Source organism: Scyliorhinus canicula, chromosome 9, assembly GCF_902713615.1.
Source record: "Scyliorhinus canicula chromosome 9, sScyCan1.1, whole genome shotgun sequence".
NCBI classification, from domain to species: domain Eukaryota; kingdom Metazoa; phylum Chordata; class Chondrichthyes; order Carcharhiniformes; family Scyliorhinidae; genus Scyliorhinus; species Scyliorhinus canicula.
Window position 1 is genome coordinate 141,944,011 of NC_052154.1, and position 21,352 is coordinate 141,965,362.

Consider the following 21,352-nt stretch of genomic DNA (forward strand, 5'->3'; position numbering starts at 1 on the left):
TTTTGACAAATCTGAATATTAGAATATGCAGTTCCCAAGGCATTGGGATCTATCCACTTCACGAGCACAATTCAGTACTGGTCTCCAGGGCAGCATGGTGGCGCAGTTGTTAGCACTGGTACTGTGACGCTGAGGACCTGGGTTTGAATCCCGGCCCTGGGTCACTCTCCATGTGGAGTTTCACATTCTCCCGTGTCTGCTTGGGTTTCACCTCCACAACCCAAAGATGTGCAGGCTAGGTGGATTGGCCACGCTAAATTCCCCCTTAATTGGAAAAAAAAAAATAATTGAGTACTCTAAATTTATAAAAAGAAGTACTGGTCTTCACAAACGGGGACCAGACAGAACGTCATCTGTGGGGGGCTTCCAGGCGTTTGGAGGCCCCTAGGTGTGTTCCCTCTGGGCAGATGGTAGCCTGGCACTGCTGGTGCCACTTGGGCACCCTGACACTGCTAACTGGGTGTAAGCCTGGCACTGGGCACTTCCAGATGACATGGGCACTACCAGGGTGCCAGGCTGGCACTGCCAAGGTGCCAAGCTGGCATTTTTGCCGTGGTGGTGATCGGGCCTTACGCGGGGGTGAGGGAAGCCTGGTGACCCCCTTACAGTGAATTAGGGGATGGGGGAATTCGGGGGCACTGTCGTGGGCTTGAGAGATTTAAAAATGGCGGCCAACCTCTCCCTGCATTGAGGAGCTTCGGTGAGCGTGGCTTCTCAGTGCAGAAAACGGGACTAAGTGTGGCCTCGGCTACGTGTTCCCTGCTGAGGTCCCATATTAAACCAGAGTCATGTTAGATAGCACTGCTAGCACCGACAAACACACGTCAAAATGCGCAAGCTATGGGGCATAGTTCCCATTTGGTTAAATCGCGCCCATAATATGATGATGTATGTATTTTGGGAAAAGCTTGTAATTTTATCTTGTGCCATGTCCCCTGTGAACTGGGAAGTATTCTGAAAGAAGGTTAATTGATTTCCTGATTATGACATCATTAGGTGCCAAGAAATTACCATGTGACTTGAGGCTGCCAATGAAATGAAAATCGCTTATTGTCACAAGTAGGCTTCAAATGAAGTCACTGTGAAAAGCCCCTAGTCGCCACATTCCAGCACCTGTTCGGGGAGGCTGGTACGGGAATTGAACCGTGCTGCTGGCCTGCCTTGGTCTGCTTTCAAAGCCAGCGATTTAGCCTTGTGCTAAACCAACCCCTATACTTGGGCATACAGTGTCAATGGGATCCAATGGGATGAAAAGCTATAAAGGATGTAATAAATGGACCCTTGGATAATAATGATCTGAATGGGCATAGTTAGCATAGATTTATGAATTGAAAATAATGTTTGATGAACCTGTTGGAGGTTTTTGAGTAGGTTTAAGAATCATAGAATCCCTACAGTGCAGAAGGAGGCCATTCAGCCCATTGATCTGCACCAACTCTCTGAAAGACCACCCCACTTTGGCCCAATCCCCCACCCTCTCCCCGTAACCCCTCCTAGGGGTAATTTATCATGGCCAATCCACCTAACCTGCACATCTTTGGACAGTGGGAGGAAATCGGAGCACCCGGAGGAAACCCACCCAAACACAAGAGAATGTGCAAACTCCGCACAGACAGTCACCCAAGGTCGAAATCAAACCCGGGTCACTGGTGCTGTGAGACAACAGTGCTAACCACTGTGCCACCATGTCACCTCTTGTTCCTGACAAAATTGATAAAGTAGAGTCGATGGGCATGATATACGTGGATTTTCAGAAGGCTTTTGATAAGTTCTCCCACCGGAAGTTGTTTAGCAAAATTAAAAATGGGATGGGGGATAACATACTGGCATGGATTAAAGGTTAGCTAACAGGCAGAAAACAAAGAGTAGGAATAAATGGGTCATTCTTGTGTTGACAGGCTGTGACTAATGGAATACCACAAGAATCAGCACTTGGGCCTCAGCTGTTCAAAGTATATTTCAATGATTTGGATGTAATATTTCCAAATTCATTGATGACACAAAGCTAGGTGGGAAAGTCTGTTGTGAGGAGAATGCAAAGCGGCTTGAAGAGGATTTGCACAGACTTAGTGAGTGGACAAGAACGTGTCAGATGGATGTGGAAAAATGTAGGGCGGAATTCTCCGCTCCCCACGTGGCCTGGGAGAATCGCGGGAGGGCCTCCCAATATTTTTTACGCCACCCCCTGGCGCCCCCGCGATTCTCCCCCCCCCTCTCGGAAAAATCGCCGCTCGCCGTTTTTCACGGCGAACAGCAATTCTCTGAGCCCGATGGGCCAAGCGGCCGGCCCTTCACGCCCGTTTCACCACGGCAGCAACCATACCTGGTCGCTGCATTCGTCAAACGGGCAGCAGATGCCCGCTTTTGGGCATCTAGGGGCCCGATTTGGACGGGAGCACCGCGACTGTGCTCCGGAGGGGACAGGCCCGCGATCGGTGCCCACCGATCGTCGGGCCAGCGTCCAAAACGGACGCACTCTTTCACCTCCGCCGCCCGGCAAGATCAAGCCACCACGTCTTGCCAGGCGGCGGTGGAGAAAGACGGCACCGCGCATGCGTGGGTTTGTGCCGTCTGCGCGGTGATGTCATCCACGCATGTGCGGGTTGGAACCGGGATGGCATCATGAAAAGCGCCGTTCGCGCGTCATTTCTGGCGGCCGAGGTCGTGGCCGGGAACGACGGGGGCCCGCTCCTAGCGGGTGGGGGTGAATTAGGTGCGGGGAGCGGGCCCCGAGGCCGTCCTGAACCACGGCCGAGTTCACGACGACCTCCGCGATTTTTGGCCTTAGCGGAGAATACCGCCCGTAATGTAACTTTAGTAGGAGGATGTGCAAAGTATTTCTTAAATGGTAAGAGATTAGAAAGTGTAAATGTAAAAGTTAATCCTGGTTCATCAAGAAATCAGGGAAGTCAATGGTATGTTGCCATTTATCACAATATGATCTGAGGGCAGAAGTGGCAAAATCTTGATACACCCAGACTACTGTGTGCATGTTATAGAACATAGAACAGTACAGCACAGAACAGGCCCTTCGGCCCTCGATGTTGTGCCGAGCAATGATCACCCTACTTAAACCCACGTAACCCGTATACCCGTAACCCAACAATCCCCCCATTAACCTTACACTACGGGCAATTTAGCATGGCCAATCCACCTAACCCGCACATCTTTGGACTGTGGGAGGAAACCGGAGCACCCGGAGGAAACCCACGCACACACAGGGAGGACGTGCAGACTCCACACAGACAGTGACCCAGCCGGGAATCGAACCTGGGACCCTGGAGCTGTGAAGCATTGATGCTAACCACCATTTACCGTGATAACCTTAGGAAGGATAATATTGCCATAGAGGACGTTCAGCAAAGATTCACAAGGCTTGTTCCGGAGATAACAGAGCTGTCTTGTAAAGCGAGATGGGCAAACTGGGCCTGCATTCTCTAGATTTTGAAAGAATGTGAGGTGATCACATTGAAATCTACAAAATACTCAAATATGCAGGATTGATGCAGGTAAGATGATTTCCCCTGCTTAGAAGTCTAGAACCAGGGAACACAATTACAAAATAAGGACTTAGGACTGAGTTAGGGAGACAGTTTTTTACTCCAGGGCTTGTGAATTTTTGGAATTCTCTAGCCCAGAGAGCTGTGGAAGCTCAACCATTGAGTATGTTATAAACAACAATTAATGGATTTCTAAATACCAATGACGTAATGGGATATGGGGAGAGTGTGGTGAAAAGGCATCGAAGTGGATAATCAACCATTATCATATTGAATGGCAGAGGAGGGTCAATGGGCTGAATGGCCTACTCCTGCTTCTATGTTCCTATGTTCTGAACGAGAAGAAAAGTAAACCGCAAGCTAATTGCAGTTGTGGTATTCCAGTCTGTCTGGTGGCAGACAGTTCAGAACACACAGAATTTGTGTATAAGCAAGCAAGGCTCTCCATGAATGGATCAGTTACTGTTTGATAGTTCAGAAATGCATGGTGGTGCTGGAAGAGCTGTCTGAGAATGAAGCAGAGATTGTGTTACTCTGTGTGTTATACAGTTTGAAAGGACAGTGCTGATGGTGGGAAGAGCAAAGATTACAGATTGGACAAGACCCACTGCTTCTGTTTCAATGTTGCTAGAGTCAACCACACTGTTTAAAGGAAGTGGAGAATGGAGTCTCTGGTGTTACATCAGACCCCAGGCAAGGTCCCCAATTTGTTCTGATTCCGGATGGGATATGCTCAAATTGTTATACTCTTGGGTGAGGAGGGATGGGCCGGCTCCCCGCCTTTATTCGACCCCCTCGAATGGTCACAACAAAGTTAATTTAGAAAAGGATCCCTTTGCCTGTGGGTACCTTTTCCCAGTCAAAATATTATTTTGTTTTATGAACAACCAACTCAATCAGGCTTTCCCGAGTTAAAGACAAAGCAAATTTATCAGCTACTAAAGCGTGAGAGGAAATAACAAAATGCAACGGGCATTCACACAGCTTAGTAATAAGAAGTAAGTCCAAATATGGAAGTTCAAAAATATATATGAATCCATCTTTGGTTTGCCCATTAGGAGTAGATGGTGAAACATTGCAGCTGGTAAGTTGGGTTTTTCCTGTAGTGCTGACTTCGGCAGTTGAGCAGATGGTTTGGAGATTCTTGGTTCTGCAGGTTGGCTGAAAAGAGTTGTCCTGCATCCTTTTTAACAGTGGCTTTGCTGACATGACTTGCTTCTAGCAATCAGAGAAAAAATTGAACTGCCACTACAAGGGTGTGGAGGATGTTCTTCAGGTATGGCCTCCACAACACACACTTGCACATTGAACTGGAACACCAGATCAGCACACAGAATCCAGAATTGCAGACGGTTTTTAATTACTTCTCTTAAATATTCCTGGAAGGGGAAAAAAACAAACATGTCTGAGGTACAACTCTGCTAAGACGATAATCAGCTTCCATTATCGCCACAGGACTTCACAGTTCAGTTTCTTTTGCATTTGAAATGTCTCTGTCTGAAAAAGTTGTCTCTCTTGGAACTGAGTATATTTCACATGTTTCACACAGGAATTCCAGCACATAGTTGCTTTGCAGTCTCAGCCAGTTTTTGCAGCTATGCCCTTTTTAAAAAACAAAATCACATACCTTATTTAAAAGTTCAATATGTCCATACGTAATTCAGGGCTATGATCCATTGTCATGGTTCTGGGGATTCTCTTCCATCAGAAATGTCGTGACCTAACAGACGATTTGTAGACATGCATCTTGCCGGTATTAACCATGACTGGGTGCTTTGGTTGGAATATGGCTGCTGATAAATGCAACTTGAATCTGAAACGATTGAGTGAGAAGTGAGAGAGTCTACGGCGGCTGAGTTAGAAAGATTGCGAAACTGCATATGGTACCAAATTTGGATGCAAAATAATACGAGTGCTTGTAACTATTCGTGAAAATCTTTGTTGTATAATCATTGCAAGTGAAACTTACCTTTTTATTTGAAAAACTTTTGCTTGTCAATTAATGTTTGAGTGTTTGACCTATGTTAATTTTAGTTGGTTTGTTAGAGTAAACCTTTCAGAAATAAATCTTGTCCATTAATTTTATTTCCATTGGTGTCATCGGGATTTCTTTCTTTTAATCACGGGTCTCTAGGTGGGGATTATAAAAATAACAGTGGCTAACAGCTGGCTGCAATGTGCATTAGAATTTTCAATTACAACTTCTGTTTGAGGCATGCAGGTAGAAGTTGTACGTTGGGTGGTTCCTGCTCAAGGCTTGTTTTTTTAAAAATTTAATGCCTGGTCCCAGGGGCAGTTTTTGGACGAACTGGTCAGGAAGATATAAAGAAGGTGGGGAAGAACCAGAAAAAAGCCGTCGGGAGGAAGGGGATGAGCGAAGGTTCGCCTTCGAGCGAATGGGTAAGCCCGGCTGCAGGAAAGATGGCGGAGGCTGGGTCACTGGGTGGGACAGCACACTTTACAGTGAAGAAGGCAACCAAGGTGATGGCTAGAGAGTTTGAAAAGCAGTTTTGCCAAACATATGTTGATGCGTAAGGAGATGATGGCAGTAATGAAGGAGCTGGTGGAGGAGGTGAAGGCAGAGGTGTTGAAGACATCAGCCAAGGTACAGGAGAAGGAGAGAAGTTGAAGGAGGTGGAGGAAGCTCTGTTGCAACATAGTGACCAGTTCATTTCGATGGGTGAGGAGCTGCAGAGGGTGGTGGAGGCCAACAAAGGACTGAGAGCTAAAATGGAGAACAGGTCAAGGCCACAGAATTTAAGAATAGTGTGCTTGCCCCAGGAGGTGGAGGGCCCAAGGCCGACCGAATATTTTGTAAGGATGCTGGCTGAGTTGCTGAAAGACGGGGAAGGAACTCTCCCGGTATGAACTGGACAGGGCTCATCAGTCACTCAGGCCCAAGGTGAAGACAAACGAACCACTAAGGGCAGTCATAATTTGTTTTCACAAATACCAAGTTAAGGAGAAGGTCCTGAGTTGGACGAAACAAAAGCGTGAGGTGCAGTCAGAAGGAGTTGGTATTTGTGTATGTACCAGGACTTAACCTTGGAGCTGGTGAGAAAGCGGGCGGCCTTTGGTCAGGTGAAGGTGGCACTCTACTGCAACAGTGTGAGGTTCGGCGTGGTCTACCCAGTGAAGTTGAGGGTGACCCACAACTCGAAGGACTCGAAGGTGGAGAATGGATGTGTGGTGGTTGGGGGACCGGAGCTTTTGCGATAAGATTGGGAAGTTGATTGAGGAATATTCATGGACTGCCCCCTCCCTGTCTCAATTGGCCTTCCCTGTGGACAGCCGATCAAACCATGCCTGAAGCTACTTCCCCCTGTCCAGGAGGTGCTGGTCCCCGCCCCGCCTTCTCCCCATATTCATGGACTGCCCCCCTCCGCTGTCTCCGTTGGTGCATTCCCTGTGGACAGCCAATCAAACCTTGACTGAAGCTTCGATGGAAGCGGCTCACCAGTTATAAATGTCTGCACGTGACTACCAGCCATTATCAGACCAGCATATGTTCACTCTTGAAGAACAGAAATTTTGGGCAGGATTCTCCAGCCGCATTCGCCCGGCCAATGGAAAATCCCGCCCGAGGCCAATGGATTTTCCCACGCAGACACTGGGAGAATGTGCAGACTTCGCACAGACAGTGACCCAAGCCGGAAATCGAACCTGGGACTCTGGCACTGTGAAGCAACAGTGCTACTCATTTCCTGGACGGGTTGGAGTATCCAAGGTTGGGAAAGGAAGATAGGGCTGGGCTGGAGGGGCCAGTGGGAGAGCAGGAGGTAAAGGAGGTAATCAGGAGGATGCAGTCAGGGAAGGCGGCAGGGCCGGATGGGTTCCCAGTGGAATATTATGAGCGGTTTAAGGACAGGTTGGCGCCACTGATGGTGGGAATGTTTGAGAAAGTGATAGGTAGGGGGCTTTTGCCGCAGACGTTGGGGCAGGCTTCAATTTTCCTGCTGTTAAAGAAGGATAAGGACCCAGTGGAGTGTGGGATGTATCGACCCATATCCCTATTAAATGCAGATGCCAAGATACTGGCAAAGGTGCTGGCAGCAAGGTTGGAGTGGTGCCTCTCGAAGGTGATAGGAAGGGATCAGACAGAGTTCGTGAAGGGAAGGCAGCTGTTCTCGAATGTTAGAAGGCTGTTAAATGTGATCATGTAACCGACGGATGGTGGTGGCATTGGGTGTGGAGAAGGCATTTGATGGGGTAGAGTGGGGTTATTTGATGGCGGTCTTGGAAAGATTTGGGATTGGACGTGTGACATTAAACCTAGCTGCTAGAGGGAGCTATAAATTGCACAGGCTCTTGGGCTTGCGGGGAGATTAGATTGGAGCTGAAGACAAGATTCATAGTGTATTGCAGAGCTAGTTAAGATATATATAGTTAGTAGATAGACATGATGTGGAGATGCCGGCTTTGGACTGGGATGAGCACGGTAAGGAGTCTGACAACACCAAGTTAAAGTACAACAGGTTTGTTTTGAATCACTAGCTTTCGGAGCACTGCTCTTTCCTCAGGTGAGTGAACAGGTGGGTTCCAAGCACATATATATATATATAGACAAAGTCAAAGATGCAATACAATCCTTTGAATGCGAGTCTTTGCAGGTAATAAGTCTACAGGTCCTGACAGAGCAACTGAAAATAGAGATAATGACAGGTTAAAGAGGTGTTAATTGTCTCAAGCCAGGACAGTGGGTAGGATTTCCCAATCCCAGGCCAGATGGTGGGGAGTGAATGTAATTTGACATGAATCGAAGGTCCCGGTTTAGGCCGTACTGAAAAAGGACGCAAACCGGATGGTGACTGATTTGAGCATGCTCATGAGAGGTTTACACATGACACTCCCACTTGAAGCAACAATGTCCTGCATTTGGAAAAAGATGTGCAACATGTCACATACGCAATCATTTTGCTACACAATGCCGATTTAACACATCAACACAGCTTTATAATTTTAAAAAGGCATTTCAACAGCATAAAAAGGTCAACAGTATACAAAATATGGAAGAAGAATAAAACATTTTTGAATCAAAAATTGGTTGAACAATGCCTCCTTCACTAGACAACTTCATAATAGAAGCAATCACTGGAACAAATGGAAATGATACTGCTGTTAAACCAATTAGGCAACTATCCGATAGAAATAAAGATTGGCTAGAAACATTGATAATACATGGATCAGAGGTAGAATTTAAATTAGACACTGGTGCACACGTTAATCTGATAAGCGAATCAGATTTGGGCAAAGTAGAAACCCGTCCAAAATATAAAAAGACACATTGTAGGATAGCAGACTACAATGGAAATGAAATAGCAACAAAAGGTTCATTCTACCTTAGTTCAAAGTGGTAACATTAAAATTCCTCTTGATTTTGAAATTGTAGATGACACAAAATCTTCACTTATTGGAGTAGATGCATGTACAGCTAAACCTGATCCAGAGAATTCACACTGACAAATCTTTTCCTGATATGCGAAACAACAACATTGAATCCATTTTGAGCAACTTCATGCATGTGTTTAATGGAATGGGGATATTACCATTTACTTACAGCATCAAGTTAAAAGAGAATGCTAAACCTGTCATTAATGCTCCTAGATGAGTACCAGCAACTTTGAGAGAACGACTAAAGGAAGAACTAGGTAGGATGCAGCAGAATGGCATCATATCAAAAGTACCGATCTAACAGATTGGGTAAGCTCAATGATCTGTGTTAAAAACCAAACAACGACCTGAGAATCTGTATGGATCCCAAGGACTTAAATGATAATATCAAAAGGGAACATTATCAGATTCCAAAACGGGAAGAAATTACAGGGGAAATGGAGCATGCCAAGTTCTTCACCAAGCTTGACGCGTCTAAAGGATTTTGGCAACTATGTCTGAATAAGAAGAGTCAATGATTCCGCACTTTCGCGAGTTGGTTGCTGTTGTGTTATTCACCCTGGGGTAACACGGACTGCAACTGGATGCAGTTGTCCTTGAAAGTAGACTTCAAACGGTGATGGTAGTTCAATACGCTTTATTGAACTTGTTAAGCAGCGCACACAGTTCGCTGTGGGTTTGACACTCTACTAATCTAAGCGTGCTTGTTATAACTAACTAGACCAGACTAGCTTTGAGCCACATGTAGAAGATGCTAACTGATATATACACCCTGACTGTCATTACAGTTGCCACCAGTGGAAAGAGACAGAGTGTTGATGCCTCATGTGTTTTATAGTGGGAGACCACCTTCTAGTGTTCTGCCTGGTGATTGGTTGTGTTCTGTCCTGTGTGTTGATTAGCTGTACTGGGTGTCTGTCACTGCCTGTCTGTATCTCATTATGTGCATGAGTGCATATCATGACAGTTGTGGTTGAAAATTAAGGTGAGGGAGGGATTGTTGTTTGCTTCTTGTTCTTAACTTGTGAGTCGATTTTTTAGGTTGCATATTGGTGGGGTTGTTTTGTTGTGGTTTCTTTTTCTTTTCTGTTTGTATGGTGGAAATGATGAAAATATGTTGAATAAAAAGATTTTTAAAAAATAATTTTCAATTACACATTGCCTTTCACAGGTTCAGAAGTTACCAATTTGCTTCACAGCTGATGAACTACATTGTGAGGTGCAGTCACCATTAAATTCTAAAGTCACACTGCAGCATTTTTGGCCACAACATGGTTCCTTAAACAGCAAAGAGATAAATTACTATTTTCTTTGTGAGCAAGTTGAGAGTAATGATTGCAAGGACATCAAGAGAACTCCCTGCACTTCTTTAATAATATCATCGGTGATTTTAAGATGAACAGACATCTGCCAGTTTAATGTGTCACCTGAATGATGCTACCTCCAACATTGCAGCACTCCCTGAACATTGAACTGAAATGTCAACGTAGATTACGTAGTCGTATCTTGGAGTAGAACTTTTAAGCATACAGCCATACGACTGTGCAGCATGAATACGATCAGTGATCAAGTTGATACTTTAAAAAATATATATTTTTAAAATTCCAATTGAGGGGCAATTTAGCGTGGCCAATCCACCAACCTTGCACATCTTTGGGTTGTGGAGGGGTGAGACCTAAGCAGGCACGGGGAGAATGTGCAAACTCCACACAGACAGTGACCTGGGGCCGGGATCGAACCCGGGTCCTCGGCATCGCAAGGCAGCAGTGCTAACCATTGTGCCATCTTGTTGTCCAAGTTGATATTTTTTGACTAAAGGTACAGAATATGGGCAGGATTCTCCGACCCCCCCGCCGGGGTGGAGAATCGCCGGGGGTCGGCATGAATCCCGCCCCCGCCGTCCTCCTAATTGTCCGGCCCTCAGAAAATCGGCCCGGCGTGAGTCGTGCCGCCCGCCTTGGAGAATGGCGGGGTCCGGCGCAACTCAATGGGCGCTGGGGCTGCCCAAATTTTCAGGCCCGCAATGGGCCGAAGTCCCGCCCGTCTTTTGCCAGTCCCGCCAGGGTAAATTGGAGTAGGTCCATTATCGGCGGGACCTGGCGGCGCGGGCGAGCTCTGGGGTTCTTGGGGGGCTGCGGGGGGATCTGACCCCGGGAGGTGCCCCCACGGTGGCCTGGCCCGCGATCGGGGCCCACTGATCTGTGGGCGGGCCTGTGCCGTGGGGGTACTCTATCCTTACGCACCAGAGGCTGTACCGGTCCTTCATTCCCAGTGCGGAAACAAAGCTCTTTGCGCATGCGCGGGGATGGCACCAGCACGCGCCAGTGCTCCCACGCTTGTGCCAACTCGCGCCGGCCGGCGGAGGCCCTTCGGCGCAGGTTGGTGTGGTGCCAAACCCCTTTCCCGCCGGCCGGCGGGGCGCAAACCACTCCGGGGCGGGCCTAGCTCCAATCCTCCGCACCTTTGGGGCGGCCCGACGCCGGAGTGGTTCACGCCACTCCGTCCGGCCGGGACCCCCCCCCCCCCCCCCCCCCCCCCCCCCCCCCCCCCTGCCGGGTAGGGGAGAATCCTGCCCTATATTCCCAAAGGATGGAGTTCCTAAGATCGACAAGCATTTTCAATGCCAGCCATGTATGGTAAAATTCATTGAGCCCAGTGTTACCTCCTGCCTCACATGTACATATGTTGGCCACAGGAACGCAGTGCTCTCGAAATCAGTGGCTAGATTTAACAGCCTGCCAAGACCCCTTCCTCCTCACCCGATCCGAGGCCCAGCCTCCAAATCCCCCAACTCCAAGGTGTCAGACTTTCCCCCTCCCACATGTGTCCAACCCCTCACTCCCCCAACGTATAGACCCCACCATCACCAATACTGAGCCTGCCCCTGAGGACCAAACCCTCCACAATCCAACCTCCCACCTGGATCCAACAGGACTCAGCCTCCACTTCACAGCTTCCACTGCGTCTCAGGTGGGATTAGTGACCCTGCTGTGGAGTCTCCTACCCACGAGGGGTACAGGGTGCCACGCCTCCTACCCACTGGGGATACAGGGTGCACCGCCTCCTACCCACTGGGGATACAGGGTGTCCTGCCTCTCCGCCATGGCATCCAGAGGCCTGGCCAGGTTTACACCCACAAGGCAAGGGGAAGGTCTCCACTCTGCCATCCTCTGGCTTGACTGGAGTGAGTGCTGAGCAACCATTTAGCAATGAACAGCTGAGCCACAAGTTGGGCGCATCAAAGGCCTGGGGACTCTGGCTCGCCATGACTCACGTGGGGGATCATTTTCTGCACTGGATCATGCCCATTCTTACAACAGGAATTACCCCGCACTTCCCGCCCAAGATGGCACTTAGTTATTTTTCAATGGCATCCCACCCATGCAGCCAGAGGTAAATGTATGTAGCCACCTTGTCTTGGTGAGAGGGTGGGGAGCCGGGTGAATGGGGCTAAATGTGGTGGAGGGCATGAAAATCTTGGACAGGGCATTTCATTGGGCTTAGGGGCCTGATAAGGAGGCACCACCCTACCACTAGCCCACGAAATGCAAATTGCCAGGCTGGTGCTTGGCATGGACCTCTCCTGCTACGAGCTAAGTAGTATCAGTGGTGATGGCCTTTAAAAAGCCATTAATTTGCCACTTAAAGGCCTCATATGGCTCATGGGCAGGCAGGCCTCCCTGCTGCTGGTAAAATTGGCACTTTACAGGACCCCTGCCTTCCAACCCACCCGGGGGAACGTAAAATCCAGCCCCACTTTATTCATCAACACATCAACTTTGCCAGTTTTCAAATGGGATCAGGTGACAGGCTGCTGTGTCACTTACTTCCAGGCCGTGATATTTGCGTCCATTGGGTACCCATCAGTTACAATTTCAACTCGTGCTTCTTCCCTTGCAGCCTTAGCAAAGGTTGGAAAATATTTCAAATCTGCATAACATTAGGGCAGCTGAAACAATTTTGTCGCCTTGTGCAACTACTTATCCTGTGGCTAAACTCTATATTTGCAGCTACCCCTCTGAGCCGCTACTTGGGCTGGGCTCTTTTGCTAATTATTCATGTGATGTGACGTTGCAAACTGTGCATAGTCAGCTCAATGTGCTGTGGGCTGGCAACGAGCCATTCCTAACGGATTTTGCTGATGCTGTAATAATTTTGGTTACATTATTTATAACATCTGAAATCTGACATTATGCCCTTCAAAATATTTCCTGATGTTCTGTTTGGTGCTTTTATTTTTTATAAGTGTTTCATTTTAACAATGATTATTGTTACTAACCTTCATGGTCAAGATTCTCCGAAATCCCGGCCAAGTGTTGACGCCGGCGTAAACAGCTCCTGGTGCACGCCGGTGTCAAAGGGGCTTCCTGGCCCAGCAGTTCAGCAGCCCTCAAGGGCCAGCACGGCGGAGGAGTGCTGCGCGCTGCTCCGGCATCAACATGCACCCTGCACTGCCTGCGCAGATCCGCGCATGTGTGTGGTGGCCGTCTCCGCGACGGTGCATGCACATGGTGGCCGTTTCCGCACCGGCATCACACAACATGGTGGGCCCGCATGGAAGGAGGTAGGCCCCCTCCAGATCACGGGCGCCCGCCGATCGGTTGCCCCGGAGCCTGGACGCCGTGGAGGTCCCATCCCGGAGTCTGATCCCCCCACCCCCCCACCAGGACGGCCACCGCAGCCGCAGGTCCGAGCTCCTGTCAGGTGATACCAGGTTGGAACCACGCCAGCGGAACTTGGCGGGAATCTGTCAGCTGCCGCGCGGGCGCGATTGGCGCCGATTCTCCGGTCGCCGGAGAATCGCGTCCTGGCGTCGGCGTGGTGGAAATTTCCAGTGACACCGCCGATTCTCCGACCCAGTGTGGGCTTGGAGAATCCCGTCCCATGTCTTTGATATGTGATGGTGCTTCCACAAATAAATCATAATTGTTCTATACTTGCATCAGGTTGATAAAATAATTAACCAGTAGTAGATTAATTCCTAGTAAATGCCAGTTTCAGTTGGTATACTGAAGAAATTAGGAACATTTTAGGCACGAATTTCCCAAAAGAGAACAAAGTCCCCAAGCGAGCGCATTTAGTCACGTGTTTCCGCCACTCACAGTGTTGCGAAACACATGGCTATTCAATGTGACTCGCTTTGAATAAAGGTCCTGAACAGGGAATGCACGGCCGAGGCTGCACATAATCCTGTTTTGTATAGTGAGGAGCTCCGCTCGCTGGAATTCCCCGTTGTAGCGAGAGATCGGGATTTAAAGGAGGCCCACAAAAGAATCCCCATTGAATCTCGCGAGGTGTTACCAGCCGGGTAGATCCCAGGAGCGGGGTCTCCCAATTTTCAACGGCCACACTGCACCGCAGTGAGCTGCTTTTCTGGCGCAGCGTGGCCGGAGGATCGCACCCTTTGTTTAGTATGGAGTAGTTCTGAATCTTACCGGGCTGATTAAGTTTTACTTTTTTTGCTGATAGGCTGATAAGACACCAGTGATCTGTGTCTTTCAGTTACTGGTAAGTGGACAAGAGAACAACGGTTTGCACTTTTCAATCTCTGATATGACAACACACCAGCGACTTGTCCTTCAGCCGCTGGCAAGTTGACATGACAGCCCTGATTAATTGTACAAAGACACCAGGCAGATAGGAGTGACATTTCAATCTTTCTATCTCTTTAGTTCCTCTGAGGACTCTTTGAAATGGCAGTTTGTGGACCAGTTTGTGTCAGACGCTGGGGTAAGTGGTAGATTTTGTTTTCAATTGATTTTTGTTCCCCTTCGTTTTTATTGGGGCCGTTTATACCTCTTGGTACCCTGTCCCCACCAACCGTCTACAAGTTTGTTTCTATTTTAAATCTAAATTAGTTCGACTTGTAATATGTTTAAATAGAATTGTTCTGTTAACAAATGTGAGCAAAGTTCTCACAAGTTGGAAGAACCAGTGGTAACTTCATTGGTGTAATGTATCTGGAAGTAATTCAACAGCAAGTGTCTTTCTATTTGAAGAAGCTGAAATTGTATAAAGGATTGAGTAACTGGCTCTAGCTTGCATCAGGTGGCTCTTTTTTAAGAAGAAGGATTATAACCTTGATTCCGAAATTATAATAAGGGGATTTATGGGCCATAATTCTCTGGCCATTGGGGTTCTCTGTTCCCAGGAGTAGAGAATCCCACCACCAACGAGCAGCACTCCTCCGAGAAACACGTGGCCGGGGATCAGAGAATCCAGCCCACAATCTGTTAAATCAGCATTTAACCCTAAGTGAAATGTTTTTGCAATTAATAACGCTCTTCAAACATCAATTTTTCAGAGGTTGTAGGTGTAATGATATGTATATGCGTAGATAACTAAAGGGTTAATTATTACATCTCAGTGTAACACAACCATTAGAGGGCACCACTGGATCCCATTAAAATAAGAACACCTAGAGGATCTTGGTCTGTCTCTTCCAACCAGAAGTGACTAGAGAGTAGAGTGTAAGATAAATAGATCACAGCATAGTTTAGCACATGCAGTTTGAATTAGTTAATACTTTAATAGAAATTACTTGGTTATTAGTTATAGTTCTGTGGAGTGTGCAAACTCAATATTAATCAATCGTTACTCAATAAATTAGTTTGCTTTAAGTTGTGGTTTCTTCAGAATCACACCATCAGACCATTCTGGATAAGAAGCAAAGAGTAATGAGATATATTACCAAAAGAGTAATATAACAATAGGTTTAAGCTATAGAGTGGTGTGGTGGGAGCAGGTATTCTGGGTGGCACCCCACTTTCGATGGTGCATTGAACTGAATGCTTGCCGCATTTCTCTATCATCATTCTCTATATTCCTGGAGAACAACAGCATCAGCCAAAACTTCAATTATTTAGAATTTTTAATGCCGTGCAAAGACTTGCATTTAGATAATGCCTTTCATGATCTCAGGATGCCCCTTTGCACTGCGGGGGAGGAAGAGGAGACACCGTGATGCATTTTGCAAATCTTAAAGTTATGTCATGATTCAGAGGAATATACAGTCCTGAGCATTTGTAGAAATGATTCCTCATGTAATTATGCTGGTCTGTTGATTGCCTCCTATTTAAAATGCAACAAAATCATGGATAATATTGTTATATTTGAAATGAATTTGTGTTTTTACTGCAAACTAGGCTTTAGATTATAGTACCATTTCAATATGAAAAATGGTACATAGATTTTAATTATGCCCTCAATGATGTTAAGTATTGATTATAAATTAAAGCTCTGTTCCTGGTTGCATTGATGGCTTGTTTAAATGCAAAGAAAAGATTCAGCAAATGTTCTGTAAAGGGTGAGGGACTAAGACTTCACCCTGTATATTTTTTATGGAATATATATAGATATTCTCATTGCTATTTCATAAATTTTAAAACCAAAACTGCCTGTAAGTAAAAGAAGCCATGTTGCAGTTTCAGGGAAACTCGCACCTCGTTATCCCTTGAGGAGTCACTAATGACCACTGCACAGTCCAACTTCAAAGAGAGCTATGAGCTATAAAAAGGCTATCTGCATTTAATAACCTAGGTTGGCTTGAAGGAGACAGATGATGGTCTGCAAAGAGTATTGGGCCCACAACTATTCTTTCAATTCGTAATCGCTCAGGCAGTTAGCAGTGTTAAAAATCCAACCACATTCTAAATGCTGGATGTCCATCGTTTTGTTGGAGACTGAGTGGAGAGGTGGGGACATGTGATCTAGGCCACTAGCTTGTTGGAACAAGTTAATATTTCCTTGCTAAGCCGAATAGCTCAGTTTGCTGCTTTTAAAATCTGACTAGCATCTGATACAGAAATGAGCTCGAGCCCAGGTTGGGCACTTGAGCCCATCTACCCTGTTTCTGTTGGATGTTTTGAACCATCCCCTTCCAGATTGATTCATCTCTGTGTGCCTATCTCATTTTGTGATGTCATCACCACTGGACACCATCACTTTATTCAGAACCTGCTGACCTGCATACTTGATTAGAGATTGACGCTTGATTCGGGAACCCATGTGAACCAATGGACAGAATTGTATGTTGCTTGGGCGGGCATGAGTGAAATTGCTCGAGAAGATGTTGGACGCACATCCCATCATAATCATACACTCGTGCAATATTTTGTTCCATGAGTTGAAAATGCATCTGCCATCAGCACAGCAGGCAATGCAGCCCATTAAGGGGCCAATTGAACACAATTTTATGGTGGCCGATCTGCTTTGGTCATTGGTCATGCAGCATTTACGTTTTAGCTGCATCCAGGTCGGGATGGACAGTCAGGGTTGAAATAAATTTAACAAGGTGAGTAGGGACTGAGGTTTGCATATGAATACTGTATTATGCTTAGAGCCTCTTTGCAGAATTTTCCTCTCTCAATTTATATTTTACAGATTTGTGGTTCCCTGAGTTAGCCGCACAATGGTTGTCTCCCTAAGGGAGCCCAAGCCCACACTCTACCTTTTCTCAGCACCTGCCTCTTGTCGCCCTGCCCAACAGTGCTGAGCCTTTCCCAGAGTGCATTTCACCCTGGCTTCCCGTCAATTGGCCAACCAGCTTGAAATTGTGTTCTAGGCTAATTGCAGCAGGAAGTCAAGTGGCCTTTGCACCTACCTAAGGGCCCGTCAAGTGTGCTCACCCGACAGGCAAAAATATTCAAACCAATATTTATTTTCTCAGTGGTCTCTGTACTGTAAATCCTTCTTTTCTCTATCCCTGTCTTTATTGTCTGAGTCTGGACGCAATGTTACAAATGCTCTTCCTGCATTTCGAATGGGTTCAAACAAACTAACCTTTTGAGTTCATACTATCTCGAGTTTGCTGTAGGGTTATTAATAAAAAATTGGATCGCAAAAAACAAATGATTGGGAAATTCAAAGAGGGAAGGAATTTTTCCAAAAAATGGCAAAGCATCGGGTTCAGTCAGAAAACTGGCATGACTCCCCCAGACAAACAGACAGGTTTCCCGATGAGATCTTCCCACACTTTGCTATTATTTTGAAGAGGGATATGTTTTGACCTGTCATTATGAAGGGCATGCCAACAAGCCCTCTTCAAAGAGAACCAGGGGTCCTGAACTCAAAATTGAATCTAAAGACCCCCTCCCCCATGGTCATTGGGAGAACCCCCCCCCCCCCCATTGATGGCATGTTCCCCCCCACCCCAAACATAGATCGCTGGCATGAACCCCTCACACCTCACCACGCCCCAACCCCCGAATGTAGATAGCCAACATCAGGGCAATGGGTCATCCTATATGAGCCCCCTTTCGGCCCCACTCCCTCACAGTTTATTCCCTCTTTACTATCTTTGTGCTCTTGCGTGAAACTTGGCAGTAACATTTTTTGTAAAAATAAATTGAAAATGCAGTCTTTAATACTATTGTATGCAAGCTCTCTCTCCATGCATAATAAAACAAATATCTCATGAACATCATTGATGAGAAACTTCAATCATGTTTAGAAATGTCTGTTACTTCGAAAGCAATCTTTCTGAAAAGAAAAGTACTCATCACGTATACCTGCCAATTCTTATTTACACCAATAACCTGAATATAGGTCTTGTCAAAGTCTGAAATTTATTGTGAGTTTGTTCGCAATCTTATTTTTTTGTAGGATGGGAAGATGAGTGTAGCTGGCCTTGCTTCGCTGGGAACCAAGGAAATAAAGGAAAAGAAGGTCTTTGTAAGCTTAGTTGGCACAAAAGGCCTGGGATGCAGGTTAGTCACTATTTCTGTCAATTTATTGGACAAGAAAGATTTCTTCTACAAGTTGCACTTTTCACTTTTACCATTAATTATTGAAGGCATTTCTTTATTTTTTTAATCTTTTATTCAATATTCTTTCTCTCTTTCCTCTAATGTAGCATTTCTAGTGGTCCAACCCAAAAACCAGGGATCTTTATCAGCAATGTGAAACCAGGATCTGTATCGGCAGAAGTGGGCTTGGAGGTAAGTGAGTCATGAGCAGAGGTGGAGATTTGCGACTGCCACTCTTATCTGATGACAAACTACTATTGTCTCATCTTACTTTTAGTTTGGCACTACGTGAAGCAGCGGAAAATGCAAGCTGTTAGGGTGAGAAATCAGCTGGGGCACCAAAATATTAAATTGTTGAATAAAATAATATTTCATGTAAATAAATGGACTTTCTTGGAGGGTTGCAAGCAGTTTGCAGCTGTGGGCTGACATGCACTAATAGATCTGTCAAGAGCACCATCACCACTGTTCATATTATGTGCCTGAATAAAACAAATGAGTATCTGATCTCTGAGGGATTTAGCTTATAAATAAATCCAGGCCCATGATGAAACGTTTTAAATATCCTGAATTTCTTGCACTATTTTTTACATGTTACACAGAATTAGTGTAATATTCAATATACATTTTTCAGTATTATGTACGGTCTATATATTTCAAGCCTTCCTGGTTGTAGGTGTGGTGCCGGAGGTTTGGAAGCCTGCCAATATTGGACCATTACTAAGAGATGGAGGAAGGGATAATCCAAGCAATTGTTGTCCAGTTAGCTTAACTTCAAATGTGGGAAAATTATTGGAATCAATTCCGACCGACAGCATATACCTCAATTTAGAAAGGCAGAGATGAGCAAAAGAAAACCAGTATAGATTGTTGAGGGCAAGTCATGTGTGACAAACCTGATTGAATTTTGACAAGGCGACAAATGGGGTTGATGGTGGCCCGGAGGTGGATGTGGCGTACATAGATTTTAGCAATGCTTTTTGACAAGGGACAGGATTCGAACCGGACCTGGACCGATACAGCAATTGTTAAGGGCTAGCACCGGTGCCACGTGGAACACAATCAATTCCAATGCAAACGGTGCGGGATTCGCCGATTTCGCGATTGACACTCAGGAAGATGACAGGCTGCAGCCATATTTACACGTTTCACTCCCCACACACACCATCTCAGCCAACAAGATGGCAGCAAGACGTTTACACCCAAGATTCACAGACAGCGAGCTTGAGACCCTCCTGGAAGGGTGAGGAGAGGCAGATCAGCCCAGGAAGGAGGCTGCCAGCCATTACCATTTGTCGTGCCTGGGCCCAGGTGGTAGAGGCAGTCAGAGCCACCAGCAAAACCATTTGGACCGGACCACAACCTCCTCAGGGTAGACAGGGTGACTAGGCAGCACTGTGCCTCTGGCATGAACCCCCTCCCACACACCCGTAACCACCCTTTCCCCCTTCCCCAATCACGAGAGCGTCCAAACCCAGCGCCGGCCCTAGGGTTGCTGGCGCCCCGGGCAAGCTGAACTTCAGCGCCCTTCGGGGGGGGGGGGGGGGGGGGGGTGGAGCCGGGGGGGGGCAGAGCCGGGGGGGCGGAGCCGGGGGGGCGGAGCCGGGGGGCGGAGCCGGGGGGCGGAGCCGGGGGGGGGGCGGAGCCGGGGGGTGGGGGCGGAGCCGGGGGGGCCGAGGGGGGGCAGGGCCGAGGGGCGGGGGGCGGGGTGGGTCGGGCCGAGGCGGCGGTGGGGGGGGTGGGTCAGGCCGAGGCGGCGGGGAGGGGGGGGCGGGTCGGGCCGAGGCGGCGGGGGGGGCGGGTCGGGCCGAGGCGGCGGGGGGGGGGCGGGTCGGGCCGAGGCGGCGGGGGGGGGGGGGCGGGTCGGGCCGAGGCGGCGGGGGGGGGGGGCGGGTCGGGCCGCGGCGGGGGGGGCGGGTCGGGCCGAGGCGGCGGGCGGGGCCGAGGGGCGGGCGGGGGCGGACGGAGGGGGGGGCCGCCCTGGGGGAGGGTGGCCACCCTGGGGGAGGGCGGCCACCGCGCATGCGCTGGTTGGCACCGGCCCAACTGCGCATGCGCAGGACCCGAGTCTTTGGCGCCCCCTAGCACATGGCGCCCCGGACGACTGCCCGAGTTGCCGGTACCTTGGGCCGGCCCTGTCCAAACCCCCACCCTGCGCCACATGCCAGCAACCATACCAGCCACCATGGCCAGGTGCCCTCGGCATTGAAGCCACCAGCTACTCGCCTCCTGGGCTGCATGCATCGGACTGTCTAGCACTGTAGTTTTCTGTTTCTCTCCCCACCCCATGCCACGTGTGTCAACCCCAACACCACTGTCAACCACCCTCACTTCCACCTTCACCCCCACCCTCAATCCCATGCCACCTGAATCATACATCTTGATTTGTATCTTGCAGGCCCTGCTGGTGATGGGGTGGATCCATCTGGTGTCACCCGCCCCCAGTCAGTGGCAAAGCCTGAGCCCCCCCCCCAATGTGTCGCGTAGCGACGAGGACAATAGCATGGGTGGGAGCCCGTTTCACAAGACCCAAAACACCCCGGAGCTCGACTCCGGGGATGACACAGATTTTGCATCACAACTGTCTCCAACACGTTCATCTCAGTTGGGCACTTTAGTGGAGAGGCTCCTGGGACACCCTCTAGTGCGCACCACACAACTGCTCCGGTACATCAGGTAGAGGTAAGAACTCCAGACCCCCCCCAGGACAGTTGA

The 21,352-nt window shown here is 48.0% G+C and overlaps 1 protein-coding gene across 4 annotated transcripts in view; it reads left to right on the plus strand.

The window, feature by feature from the left end:
* The window catches only part of ush1c (Usher syndrome 1C), a 352,756-nt gene that overhangs the window by 107,922 nt on the left and 223,482 nt on the right, over window positions 1-21,352 (plus strand). For all 4 annotated transcript variants that reach the window (XM_038807797.1, XM_038807794.1, XM_038807795.1 and 1 more), the window contains exons 7-9: window positions 14,564-14,621; window positions 18,495-18,598; window positions 18,745-18,829. In XM_038807797.1, the coding sequence (XP_038663725.1) occupies window positions 14,564-14,621; window positions 18,495-18,598; window positions 18,745-18,829 (247 nt within the window). The remainder of the gene's footprint in view (window positions 1-14,563; window positions 14,622-18,494; window positions 18,599-18,744; window positions 18,830-21,352) is intronic.